This window comes from Dendrobates tinctorius, unplaced genomic scaffold (assembly GCF_039654945.1).
Source record: "Dendrobates tinctorius isolate UK_male_01 unplaced genomic scaffold, ASM3965494v1 ptg000086l, whole genome shotgun sequence".
In the NCBI taxonomy this organism is placed as follows: Eukaryota; Metazoa; Chordata; class Amphibia; order Anura; family Dendrobatidae; genus Dendrobates; species Dendrobates tinctorius.
The window spans coordinates 9,562,860-9,577,308 of NW_027361754.1; the positions used below are offsets into that span (position 1 = coordinate 9,562,860).

The 14,449-nt window shown below is 42.0% G+C and overlaps 1 protein-coding gene across 9 annotated transcripts in view; it reads right to left on the reverse strand.

Moving 5' to 3' along the window:
- Nucleotides 1-7,083: 7,083 nt before the first annotated feature.
- Nucleotides 7,084-14,449, reverse strand: part of CASZ1 (castor zinc finger 1) — a 292,892-nt gene continuing 285,526 nt past the window's right edge. For all 9 annotated transcript variants that reach the window (XM_073585027.1, XM_073585026.1, XM_073585030.1 and 6 more), the window contains 3 exons: nt 13,625-13,773; nt 13,318-13,540; nt 7,084-10,902 (listed from right to left, as the gene is read on the reverse strand). In XM_073585027.1, the coding sequence (XP_073441128.1) occupies nt 9,797-10,902; nt 13,318-13,540; nt 13,625-13,773 (1,478 nt within the window). In that variant the 3' untranslated portion in view covers nt 7,084-9,796. The remainder of the gene's footprint in view (nt 10,903-13,317; nt 13,541-13,624; nt 13,774-14,449) is intronic.

The window sequence follows — 14,449 nt, forward strand, 5'->3', positions numbered from 1 at the left end:
GGATATTGGTCCCTTCTCAGAATAATATCAGCCCCCAGCTTTCTGATTTCTTTCAGCTGGTTAGTAAAAATAAGGGGGACCCCACTTTTTTTTTCATTTATTCGCTTAATACAAGTACACAAAAATACACACGCATAGCACTGATTGAGTGATGAGCGAACTTGCTCGCCTAGCATGTTGTTCGAGTACCTTGGTCGTGCTCTTGTAATATGTTCGAGCCCCTGCGGCTTCATATTTTGCGGCTGTTAGGCAATATCTGCATGTGTTGCGGCTGTCTTAACAGCCGCAAAACAAGCAGCCGCAGGGACTCAAACATATTATTCGAGCACGACCAAGGTACTCTGATAACACCCAAGCATGCTCGGGTAACACATTATCTGAGCACGTTTGCTCATCACTACTGACTATATATCTCACTGACATCTTCCTATCCTGATGGTTCACACTGTGAATTCACTGTACTTGACTGATGAAATGTTGGGTTTTCTATAAGATGGGTGCGTAAAAATTGGACGCACCTACTGACTTGCATTGGGGAGTCTGTCGTTTTACGCGACCATACGCAGCATGCTGTGACTTTTTTCCTCACCCCAATTCCACATGAGGAAAAACTCAGATGAACACTGAATAACATTTGGTGCTAGTGCAATGTGATTTTTTTTTTGTCACATTGCACTTGCAATGTGCGTGTCACTTAGTTACTCGCTGTTTACCTTGGATACCAGTTCCCAGCACAAGCACGCTGGTATCCAGGGTACACAGCGGGTAACTAAGCGACGCAGTCTTAGTTACGCGCCATTTACCCTGGATACCAGCTCCCAGCGTCTGCTTACAGCGCTGGGAGCTCGCTGATATCCCGCTGCCACACGCGATGCGTGCTGGCCAGCGGGAGACCGACCAAAAATGGCCCAGGACATTCCTGCACGATCAGCGATACCCGGCGGGGGGGGGGGCGGTCGCTGATGCATGCCACACAGCGAGATCGCTCATGTCACAAAATCGGTGACGCAACAGCGATCTCTATAGCGATCTCGCTTAGTGTAAAGTACCCCTTAGGCTAGTTTCACACTAGTGTTAGGAGGCACAGCGCTTGGCCGCCGTGCAGCTCCGCCCCCTGCCGCATCCAATCCTGTCAGCTCCTCTTATGGGCACATGACGCTGCATGCGACCTGCATACCCTATCTTTAGCATTGGGTACGCAGGCCGTGTGTTGGTATGCTTTTAGCCGCGCATGCGCCCTTTTTTTTTGACGGAGCTCCGAGCGCACCAAAATGCAACACGGTCTGCTTACCCAATGCTAAAGATAGGGTACGCAGGTCACATGCAGCCTCATGCGCCCATAGGAGGAGCTGCCAGGAGGGGGCGTGGCAGGGGCGGAGCTGCACGGCGGCCGTGCGCTACGCCTTCTAATGCTAGTGTGAAACTAGCCTTACTCTGTGACCTCACAGCAAACTTAAGATTTTGTTGTTTATTTGTAATACAGCTCTTGACATGGAAAATTAAAACACACAGGCCCCAAATTCTTGGACATGTTGAGCATAAAACTTAAACAATAAGTTGTATGCTGATTGGGTAGTCTTGGCTAATTATGATGCATCATTCCATTACTTTTTTTTCTGGCCATTCCATTAAAGCAGAAAACCCCAAATACACAGTGGCTCCTCCACGAGGTAGACCCGGTCTATCTATATGTAGCACTACATTTCCGCTGCTGCTGATAACCTAATGTGTATATTGTTAGCCTGATGGCATTTTTGTAACATAATGAATACTTGGCTCTCCCAGATAACTGCTACTGCAGACACTAGTTAATCCTCTCCTATGAGTATGGAAGTTGACATGCGTGTTTATGGAATCAATGCCAGATTTGCACTGAAAGATATAGGAAAATAAAATTCATATATTTGATTATATAGGGCCCTGTTTTTTATTACATACCGTCCTGTCTTGTTAGCTGTATAATGCAATGACGGCTGATAGAGCATAGGAAAGCTTCTTTTCTAATGGAGGAGCTGATTGACTGGTCGTCTGGTCATCAGCTCCTTCATCAGCAGTCATTTTATATATAAAAAGAGAGGGCACTGTGAATAACAAAATTTAAGAATACACTATGTAAGAGACAGTACTGTACAGTACATAACAGCAAAGAAAGCTATATAATAAGGGACAGCACCATATATAACTAGAGGATGGTATGTAATAAGGGACGTGTTATACATAATAAAAGAGGAAACTATGTAACTAAGGGTGGTGTTATACAGAATTAGTGAGTCCACTATATACTAAGGGACAGTGTTAGACATAGTGAGTACACTATATACTAAGGGACTGTGTTAGACATAATAAGCTATTATAATGTCTTCCTCCACTTCCCCCTGTTCCTAAGTCCATTATAAGTCCCCCTTCCTCTCAATCCCACACACCCCTCATTGTCCTCCCCCGCATTCCATTATTGTCCACTCCCCCACCCAATCATTGCACTCTTCACCACCTCCATCATTGCCTTCTCCCCTACCATCCCCATCCTTGCCCATTCCACCACCTCCATCATATCCTCTCCCCTCCATCCCATTATTGCCCTTTCCACCACAATCCATCATTGCCCATTCCACCACCTCCATCATTTTCTCCTCCCCCCATCCCCACCCTTGTCCATTTCACCACCTCCATCATTTCCTCCCCCCCACCATCCCCATCCTTGCCAATTTCACCACCTCCATCATTTCCTCCCCCCCCACCATCCCCATCCTTGCCAATTTCACCACCTCCATCATTTCCTCCTCCCCCACCATCCCCATCCTTGTCCATTCCACCAAATCCATCATTTCTTTCTCCCCCACCATCCCCCATCCTTGTACTTCCTGACAAGGCTGCTACGGGCAGCGACAGGCATTGGGCTGTGCGGGCACCGTCACATTCCATTGGGTAAATATGGCTCATGTATATCTTTGATTATAATTATGTGATTCTGATGTTAATGAGAGCTTTTTTTTTATTTATGTGCTATTCACATTCCACTACTGGGCAGATCTCTGCCTTATTAGTCCTCTAATTTTGACATTGATCACATTACTTGCCATTTTCTATTGTGATCCCTTTGGTGGTGGTCTCTTTATTCATATCATTATTAAATGTTATACTTTATTATGGATAGAGAATATTTTTGCCTGCTCACCATTCTTTTGTAAGTTTCATACTGTTGTTTTTAAAGGTCTTTTCTCCTTGGCAATTTGTTGTCTCAATAAAGCCTCTACTATTGATTAAACATGCTGTATGTGCACTGTTATTGTGCTCTTTTTTTCACTTGCTTGTGTTCACATCCCCATCCTTGCCCATTTCTTCACTTCCATCATTTCCTCCTCCCCCCATCATTGCCCTCTCCATCACCCCATCATTGCCTTCTCCCCATCACCTCTACCCCATCATTGCCCTCTCCCCCAACTACACACACACAGCACCATTCACTTCTTTGCACATTCCCCTGCAGCACTATGCGCGCACACACACACACACCACAACTCATCTCTACACACACAACACACATACATACAAAAAAAAAGACACAGCACCGCTCACCTCTCCGCATGCTCTCCCATTGCCGGCAGCTTCCTCTCTCTGGCACAGCCGGTCGCTGAATGATGACGTCATCCAGCGGTGCTACTGTCTGTGTGAGAAAGACAGGAGGCGTGGGCAGGAAGCAGGACAAATCGCTACAGCTCCGCTCCGTTGCCATTTTCTCTTGTAGGCAGCAGAGCTGTAGGGATCTCTCCCTGCCCGCCGCACATGAGGGCTATGTGGCCAGGGGCCCCCTGGAGTCTCAGGGCCAGATAAACAGGCCAGATTGCCATCATTATTAGCCACCCTGCAGGGCCCCCCTCCATCTCTGGGCCCCGGTGCAGATGCACAGGCTGCACATGCGGAATGTCCACCCATGTCTGTAACATCAGTTAATTGCACAGTTTGTAATAAATCTTTCCCAAGTACTTTCCAGTTGCCATTGGTGGTGTCCTGGTGTAGATCTTTTGCAGGATAAGCATGCACAGATGCCTTCACTTTAATATGAGCAGGCAACAGTTACAGCTCATGCGCACTAGTTACGGTCTGTAAGTACAAGGTGAGCGCTTGCACGACAGCCGCAATACAGAAAAGAACACTATACATGGAAACAACAAGTAATTTACCAGCAGCGCTGCTTCTCTGCCATGTGTCCATTGCTATAGCACTGCTGAGAGGATACCATAATACTGTGCACAATGTATAAAGACAGAAAAACGGCACTGAGGATTTTACTAGCAGCGCTGCTTCCCTGTAATGTGTTCTTGACTGTGGTGCCGTTAAGGGCACGATCCTGAGCACTTCGTTTTATATCTCCCACCAATGAGTAAAGACTGCAAAGCAGTGCCGACAACTTTACTAGCATCATTATTTGCCGCTGTTGTGTCCTTAGCTGTAACTTTTTGCTAAGATGATACAAACTTGTCTAACGTGGTTTACACACGTCCCTTCCAAAAAATACAAAAAACGAGAAACTGAATTGAGAGACTAAAGGTAATTCGAGGCACTGGGGGTGACACTGGATCACAGTAAGCTCCTAGGATAGGTAGTTTTTTCACCTTAGAATGGGGGCATGTGACACTTTCCAGGACTGACTATTCCAGGCTCCTGTCAGTGAAATGATATCGGCGCTGCAGGGGGTCAGATAAAAAGAGCGACTAATGAGGTGACAAGGAGAAACCACATAGAATGTTTCTAACACTTTATTGACATGGTTATTTGGAGAGACCCCTTTTAAAGTTTGAACACAAATTTGGGAATCCACAGTTCTTGTTTAGAACTGTGAAAGAGGATTATTTCCTGCAGCAATCTGCCTGTGCGCAGACCTACATGGTGGTCCCAGACTTGTTGGCTAATATGTTTAGTTGACTCCGGGGTATTGTTAATGAAGTATCACCTGTGTAATGTATGTCATGTAATGTATGGAACCAATGAATGGGCCTTTTTACTAATCTGATGATGGATCATTTTCGGATGTTGATTTATGTGACTTTTTTGTTCTGAGAGGCTTGTGTAGGTAACTGTGAATTTATGACAAGACTGTTCCTGATCTCAGGAAAACTGCAAAATATACAGTTACCACTGTTTTTTGTTCTTGAATCTTTTATCAATCTTCTGCATCGATTGATTAGAAATTTAACTTTTTAATCACCGCCATTAGGCCTTTTTACTGATCTGAGAAATTTTAAAAAATTGCATCCAACGGGTGAAAATGAAGCTGGTGTCCGCAGTGTACTATAGCTGAGATTCTGCTACATCAGCCTCAACTGATCAGGGCAAGTTACCACCCTAGATACAGCTGTCAATAGAAACATGGGCATCTAGATGGTCAGGAGAGGTCACCCCTTTTAATCCATTGGCACCCCAAGATCATGATTGTGTGGTCATTGTGACTACCATGGCAATCTGAGGCCAAGTAAGGCTATGTGCACACGCTGTGGATTCTGCTGCGGATCCACTGCGGTTTTGGCCCTGCGGATCCGCAGCAGTTTTTGCTGCGGTGTACAGTACCTTTATATTCTATGAAAAACAAAAACCGCAGTGCACACAGTGCAGATTTTTCCGAGCAGATTTGCTGCGGTTTCAAAACCGCAGCATGTCACTTCTTTGTGCGGAATCCGCAGCAGTTTCACACCTGCTCCATTGTAGAGGTGGAAAACCGCAGGCTAATCCGCAGATAAACCGCAGGTCTTTTGACCTGCGGATTTTGCAAAGTCCGCAGCGAGTGCACACACCCTAATGGTCTCAGGATGTGCAAGCTAAGGTGGCCTGTTAGGATGTTAGCAATATTTTAACGTAAAAGTATATAATTTTTAACTTCACTGTACTTTGTGTTTAACCCTTCAGTGCCAGCATGGAAATTAACTGAGTGGTCCTGTCCAATGTATAGGCCCCTCAAAGTAACTTCACAACTGAACAAGTCTCCAAAAATAAACGTTTTGTAAATTTGCTTGAAAAAAAAAATTTAAAATTATTGATAAACTCAAACCTTGAAACAAAATAAAAGGACATATGAAAAATGATGCTGATGTACGCGTATGGGAAATTTAATTTATTACTTTTTTTGTGTAGTATTATTGCTATCATGATTAAGGGTAAAACCATTTATTTAAAGACTGAAAATTGCTTTTTTTTCCAAAATGTATAAAATTTCTGTAATTATTGTAAATAAATTAAAAACATATTTGCCTAAATTGACAAGTAACAAAGTTCAGTGTGTCCGCTAAAAGCTAACCCAGAATCAGTGGGATACGTTAAGTGACCCCAGTCAGACTTAAAAAATTGATCTGGGTCACTATTATCCATTTAAAAACTGTGTGTTGGCTCTCTGGAAAATAAATATGGGGTACAGCTGGTTTAACACTGCCCCTCCCCAACTTATCCCAACATACGTGGCAAATGTGTCCATAGTGTTATATTAGCCTCAGAGAGACTCTGTTATAAGTCAAAGCCTTTGGATGAGTGATGGATGCCTCTGTGCCAGAGGACATGTCTCGGGGTCAAAAGTGGATAGTTGCTTTTATTTTGTGCCATCTGAATATTACTTTTTTTTGTGATGGTGTTGTGTTTTTTTTTTTTTGCTTTTTTTTTTTTTTTATAAAGGGAACCTGTTGAAATCGGTCCTTCTTAGTAGTCTATATGGGCATGCAGGTCATAGGAAGCTGAATGAAATGATACATTGAGATCTGCGATCTGTTGTCTTAGTCCAGAGAAATCCCCATTTTTCTTGTATGTAAATGACCTCTTCCGGGCATGGGGAGGATGTAACGCCCTTTCTATATACAATTGGCTCTGGAGGCAGTTATCTTCCAGGCGTTGCCCTCCCCAGAGCCTGGAAGAGGTAATTTATATAAAGTGATAAAAGATTATTTATCCCACAACAAGGCATCTGATAAAAGGCACACAGGTATCACTCTTTTCAGCATTCTACAACCTGTATGTCCATATTAATAGTTAAAAAGAGAGGTCAAATGTGGTCACACATTCCTTTTAGATTAATTTGCATACAGACAACTGACACAAATGGTCTATTTTTTTTTCCAGTTTTTATTGAGTGAAAATGTCAAACCTTGCATCAGTCATGCAAAAAAAAAAAAATCAAATAAATAAACACATATATTAAATTTCTAACAGCACTAAATTCAAGTGGAAAAATATTCAGTTTTATCAATGCGGGAAAGTCCAATTCAAGTATTTAGAATAACTCATTCTTACCTGGCTTATTAATAATAATAATGTTAAAGTATATATCTGTATGTAATACATATATAACATATATCTATCACATACCCCATTATATACAAATGTACACATGCTTATACCTATATCAATATACACATAAAGTATCCAGATATAGATAGTAAACTGTCATTAGCCAGGGTGACCTTAGTTTTGTTTCCACAGAAAATTAAAAAAAAAAGACATTAAATTTTGCAGATGATTTGGAGATGGCTTACGTCCTACTGTGCAATATCAGGTTAAGGAAAAATCTTTAACCTGATCTTTCATCAATTTAATATTTTTTTATTCCCCCTTTTTTTTGCTACATTGAGTACAATTATTTTTGTGGAGAGGTGTATTTGGATTCTAGAAATTGTAGTGTCCTTAGTAGTTTTTGTTTGGACAGAAAGTCTCCATTTAATTCTATCCCTGATAATTTTGTAGGTCCAACTGATGCTTACATGCAAAAGGAAACATTTCAGATACAGTGAGGACAGGAAAAATAAACAACCCAGTGTATCTGAAAAATAAAGGATCTGAGACCACTGCAGTGTTATACAAAGTACAACTAGTATGTTTTCATACTATTAACTTTGACTTGGAGATGTCGATGTTTGAACAACACAGTAGGGGTCAACTCTGCTGCAGCGCTTATTTCCCAATACTCATCTCACAGATAATTACAGTAATATTAAAAAAATGTAATCTGGGGAGCACACAACTGATTGAGTGAGAAACCCATAAAATTAAATATATAACTACAAACTTATATAAACAACCTGAAGATTACAATCCTCCATATCATCCGAAAATTGGTATTTAGGTTTTTTTTTATAAAATTCAAGTTAAAAGTCGGAATCACGCTTTTCAGTGCTAAAGTGAAGTCAAACTTCGAGAAATCAGAAGCTTTTTTTTAAAAAAAAAAAAAAAAAAGGCATTCGAGCAGGTTCTGGGAGCTGATGTCTGACATCTGATGATGGTAAGACACTCCAACAGCCACCATATGCAAGCTTACTTTAATTTTTTTTTTACTTTTTATTCTATATATAACCTTTACAGAAAAAAATACTGTACAACTTTTTCATTTATTTATTATTTTTTTTTAATCAGCATGAATAGGTTGCTCCAACACCGCTTGTTGCAAACACTTTGAGGCGTTCCCCACCTAATCTTTTTACAGTCTGCTTTAAGGGTGAATACAAAGAATCATTCAAGGATTCAATAAGGTGGTTAGGGCCTGTATCACCTGTCTCTTAGAGAGAAGGCCTTTAGTGTTTTCAAAACAATGCATCTATAATTGCATCTTGCTGATTCATAGAACACACAATCTTGATCAGAGATTCACCTCATCAATTCAACACTTTTGTACTGCATCCTTTTCCAAATAGCTTTGTTGAATCAGGATAGAGGGCCTAAAACACCTGACCTAGTGACAGATACAGGGAAGCAGTGTTTTTTTTTTTTTTTTTAAGTGCAAATACATTTTTATTTTTAATTAAAAACAATCCATCTGCACTTGCCCAAATGAATGAGTTTCTTTACTGAATAGTTTCCTACCTGAGAGAGAGGGGTCATCCTGTGCTTGGTCAGTGGTGTATTCTCTATCCCCCAATGTGACTGCTCAGATCAGTTTTCTATCAAGGTCACTGGTCTGTCAGAGGGTGCTACCATTGAGCTCTGGCCCTTGCTGGCCCCTGAGCAGTGATATGGAGCAGTCTCCAGGATGTGCTACAGGAATCCTTCCTCCTTTGATATATTTTTCCCCACACTAATATTTCCAATCTTTTCACAAGCCGTAACAGCATGTCCTATTGGGTAGAAGGCCTCCTCTACAGATGTGAGGTTCTCCTGGCTGTTCTTGTAAGAAAAGTCTCATTATTATTATTACTATACCAAAAAAATGCCAAAATAAATAAATAAACTATAGCAATTGGTGCAGAGGAAAGTTTTCTATATAAATATTTATAAAATAAAACAATAGCTTCCCGGGAACAGCCCAGAGAGAAACTGGAAGAACAGGAGAGAGCCTCGTCACAGGGCGCCCGATAATGCTAGTCAATAAATACCCACCAACCCAGCCCATCTGACCTCCTCCCTTGCCATAACTATATCGGAACTTCCCCTATTTTAGGAAAAGGAGTAAAAGTACTTTTCTCCCCCCACCCACCACCTCTTACCCATGAATGGTGTAATACAAGGACTTCATATCTCAAGGAGTCAAATTTGATGTCCTTTGTCCTACTGCTCTCAAGCACCAGTGTGAGTGGATCTTAACGGAGGAGGCCAGAATAGCAGAAATGCCTCCTTGAGTCCTATGTAACTGATGACTTGGTTGAGTCCAAAGTTGCAGAAGCTGCTTTTGTTAAGGTTCCTATTCCTTCACTTGTTCTTTGAGTCTTTTTTTTTTTTTCTTTTAAAACTTTTGTTTTTCCTTTTTTGGCAGAAAGGGGTTATGGGTGAAGAAAGTAGAGTAAAGCCCTCAAAGGGGGGGTACTTATAAAACATTCAGTTCTGAGAGAAGTTAGATGGATGTTTGGAGGTTCATTGGAGTTTTGGAGGTATCACAGTGGTTTGTGGAATCCCCAGCACTTTCTTTATCTTTCTGTGATAAACATTCACCATCGGGTAAGGAATCATCAGAATCTGTGTTCAGATCTTCCTCATCATCTTCATTAATTTCTTCATCATCCTCCTCTTCATCATCCTCATCTTCCTCATCCTGAGACATGTCATCATCAACATCCCTACAAGTGGGCATCTGAGTGTTACCCCTATGTAGACGCTCGGCACCATCCTGTGGTTTCTTGCTAAGGTCGAGTGAGTCATTTAGGCCCACCCCTGCAGCATTTTGCAGGAACAGAAGAGAGTTGTGAGTGTCTGTGCTCAAGTTTAGGGAGCTGTCTAAATTCACTACTTGATTGTGGAGGTCATAGTCAGCACTACATTGAGTCGACCCCTCTGGCCCAGGAGAAACTGAAGGCAGTTCCCCCCTTTCCTGTTTCTCATGCTTACGCTTGTGTGAGTCCATTTGAGACATTCCCACCACAGTGTGCTTGCAGCTGGGATAAGTGCAATGAAAGTGTGAGCACTTTAACTTGTACTTGCATTCGGGCACCTCGCAGTCAACGCTGGAACTAAATTGACAGAAGCCTGCTGCAGTGATGACATCCTGCTTTCCATGGTGCTTACGGTGAGCGGTCACTTTCGTGCTGTCAGTACAGCGGAAGCCACAACGCAAGCAGTGAAAATGTGTGCTATTGCCAGAGAACTGGCAGTCAGGGAAGTTGCAGCTAAGAGAGGATTTGAAACGCTTAAAATCATCAAGAACGAGATTGTCCACTCGGTCGTGGTGCTGTGCATGCTTATACATGTGGGTTCGTCCACAGAACTTGTAGCCACAGTTTTCTCTGGTGCAGTGGTAGTGAGTGACCTTCAGGGAAAACTGGCACGCCATATCCTTACAATCTTCATACAGGTCGTAACGTCTGAATCCTTCCAACATCATCCCTTCATCCAGCATTTTGCGTGATGAAGCCGTCTTCCGCCTCTTTCCAAAAGGAGACATATCCTCAATGATCCAGAATCTCTTTTTGGCTCCAGAAGCTGTTGGCATAGTGATGGTGTTTCCTGCAGGGAAAAAATATCCACCATTGTGATATTACGTATATAGGGAGAGCACATGTAACATTGTTGATTTGACATATTATTGTTACTTTGGATGGTTATATGAGGTATAGGATACAAATGAGTTAAATAAAGCAGATGCTAATCATTCTGCTTAATTACTAGTATCCCCTTTACCAGCAATAACTGCAATCAAACACAACATGAAAGACTTGTGAAATTAGTAATAGTATAAAGGGTATGTGGAAAAATCTGAAAGTTTAAGGTGTATTACAGTGGAAAGTCTTTTATTGTAAAGCCATATGCTAGTGGGTGCTTGCGCTGCTGTTCGTCATACTCCTATACAGAAACTGACTTCAGGGCAGCAGTGAAGGACACTGCTCACAGGGGGTCCCTGTGACCATACCACCCTGCTGCCCAACTTAGGCATTGATTTGCATGTAACACCGTGAGCATATGTGCTTAACTCTTGGCAAGAAAATGTAATTGCGTTTCAACAATTACTATGTTGGCATAATATTTTACGGTAAGCACAGAGACCATATTTTTTGCTTAGTTTTTTTTCTCTGGGGTAGATACATCTATTAATCATTTTCTAATGTGTGCCTTGTTTGTGGTTGTAATATTGTAAATCTGAATGTCAGGAAAGGTGTTTATTAAACCAGCTGCAGCCCCAAGTCCATAGCAAAATGGTTTAAGAAGCCTGGAAATGTATCCTACCTCCACTGATGGTTTACATATGCAGGCACAGGCACTAAAGGGTGGATATAACTAGTCATATAAAAATCATAGCAACCTGAAGGCATTTTACAATAATATCCATGTTTTGATATGGCTATATCAAAGAAATGGCTGGAAATGTACTACGGAATAAGTAGCCATAGGCTCACATTGTGCCTTATTACATAAGCGCCTTCAAAGGGAATCTGTCAGCAGGTTTTTGATATGTAATCGGAGGACAGCATGAGTTAGGAGTTAAAACACTGAATTCAGCAATGTATCACTTATGTTGTGTGCTATTGTTTACTTATAATGCAGGTTTTATCAATAGGACATTATCACTGCTGTGACTGGCTGGTGAGTCATGCGAGTCCTGCAGTCAATCAGTGGCAACATTATGTAGATCAAATAGAGGACACTAGGAAGACTGTCAGGGATCCAATAGGTGAATAGCCATTATTTTTATATCACCCTGGGCCTGATTTCAATGAAGAAATTAGTATTGGACTCATTTAAAGAGAAACATTGATCACTGTTCCAAAAATTGAGTGAAAACAATCCCTGAGCTTCCTTGATTCTGCCTCTTTTTTCCATTTTGTGCTGCGTCACTTCATTGCAGAGATATTCACATTTGTTGCTTTTGAAGTGCAGTAAGTGAAATTTCTGCTAGTAGTGCAACTGGACATTTCTTCAGAGTCTTCTGTGGAAGCATGTCCATCCTTCACCAATGCTGCCAGTCACAGCTAGGCAGCATCTGAGACGACTTGCTCAGCTGCCTGAGCTGTGACTAACAATGTTTGCTAGGGAGGGGTGAAAGCGTATGGCCCCCAGAAAAGACTAAAGAAACACCCAGTGGAGCTACAAGCAGAGATTTCACATGATGCACTCCAAAAGCAACAAATGTGAACACGATGCTAAACGGAAATTGAATTGAGCAGCGAATTTCAGAGTTCCCGTATTTTTACAAGGTATTTAACTTAAATTTTTTGAACAAGTGATAAGTCCTCTTTAATAGTCTTATTTTACATGTAATCATACAAAATGCAGCAAACATAAAAAATGAAAGCAATTAGTATTTTCATTTTGTAAGAAGCTGAACGGTACCTGCTGCATCTTGTACTAGTGGGACATCACTTTTGACTGGAGCTGGAGTGGCTATAACTGGTGTAAAAGTTGGAGCGCTGCTTGTTGGCACCACAATGCCCCTGCTGACCCCAAGGCTGGCAGTGATCAAGGAGTATGAGACACAGGATGGAGAGAGCAGGAACGGTAGGGAAGAGAGGGGAGGCCTAACCAAGGCAGGAGGAAAGGAAGGAGCATGAGGCATAGCCGTTGCTTGAGGCGCATTGTGGGTGAGTGTGTCATCTGAAGCAGAAGGAACCAGGTAGCCTGGAAAGTGTGAAGAAGCAGGAAAACCAAACAGAGAAAGGAAAAAAAGAAACAGAACAAAATGAACCAAATGACAAGCTGAAGAGAGAAAATGATGAGATGAAATGAAACGCACAACAGAAGAGGGACATCCAGACTCACAATACTTGACCATATGGATAAAATGTAAAATGGAGTGGGCCATAATGTTAATATAAACCGACAGGAGAGAATTACCTTGACATGAATTAAATATTTTGATATTGCGTGCTTACATTTATGAAGCCATATAAGTTCTCTTACTATGACAAGATGTTTTAGCTTTCTTACCTGACTCTGCACTTTCATTACCCACTGGAGTACTGGAGCAACTACGATCAAGGTTGGAGGACTCGGAGGACATCCCACCAGGGCTGCCCAAACCAGTGTAGTCCATGCACTCATCTGTCTCCGTGTCCATCATGTTTAGGGATGTGGTCTGGAACGATGAAGGGTTTTCTGTAGACGATGGACTGTGGGCTGTGCTGCCACCCATGGAAGTATGTGATACCACCTATAAGAGACTACAGCTGGTTACAATGTGTGTGGTGATTTGCACTGTTTAAATACGAGGCTGAAAGTATTTCTCATGATGCACCTGTCCAGGAACCCGGTCAAAATTCTTTCCCAGCATTCTCCTCATGTGCTTGCGGGCGTGTGAGGTCATCTGGTGCTTAAGGAGGAATGAAAACTGACAGCCTTCTCGAATGCAGTGGAAGTGACTATTCACCTGATTGTATTTACATCCTGTCAAGAAAAAGGAAGGAACGTTAAATACTTCACATATATCATAGATTAAAGGGAACCTGTCAGCAGGATTATGCATAGTAACCTACACACAGTGTCAGGTTGGCGCCGTTATACTGAATGAAATGATACCTTGGTTGATGAAATCCATCTTATGGTTGTTTGTTAATCTTTATTTTCAGTTTTGTGTTAATAAGATTTTCGTGTCGTAAGGCGGGGTTCATGTATGTGGCGCTCTGATTAGCTATTCATAATGCAGACAGGTCACTGATCCCTCAGTGACCCGCCCCTAGTTTACATAATGAATACCATCACATACTGAATAAAAAAAAAAAAAAAAAAAAAAGCTTCTGCAGGTGCCAGCCGTGGCACCTGCGCTGCAGCATAATCACATGGTTACTGTGCACTTAATCCCTTTTGCAGATTTACTTGAGTGAGGGAAAACAAAAAGACACTTTGAAAATGGCGCCTGCGCAGTAGCAGCTGTTGGTTTGTATAGAAATCCGATAGCTGCTGTTGCACAGGCGGCACCATCTTGCTGGAGAAAAAAAAATGTCCTCCACCAAGATGACGTCGCATGCGCAATAGCATCTGTCGGCGATCTCTGAGAGCTGCTACTGCGCAGGCGGTGCTATCTTGGTGGAGGACATTTTTTTTTCCTCCAGCAAGATGGTGT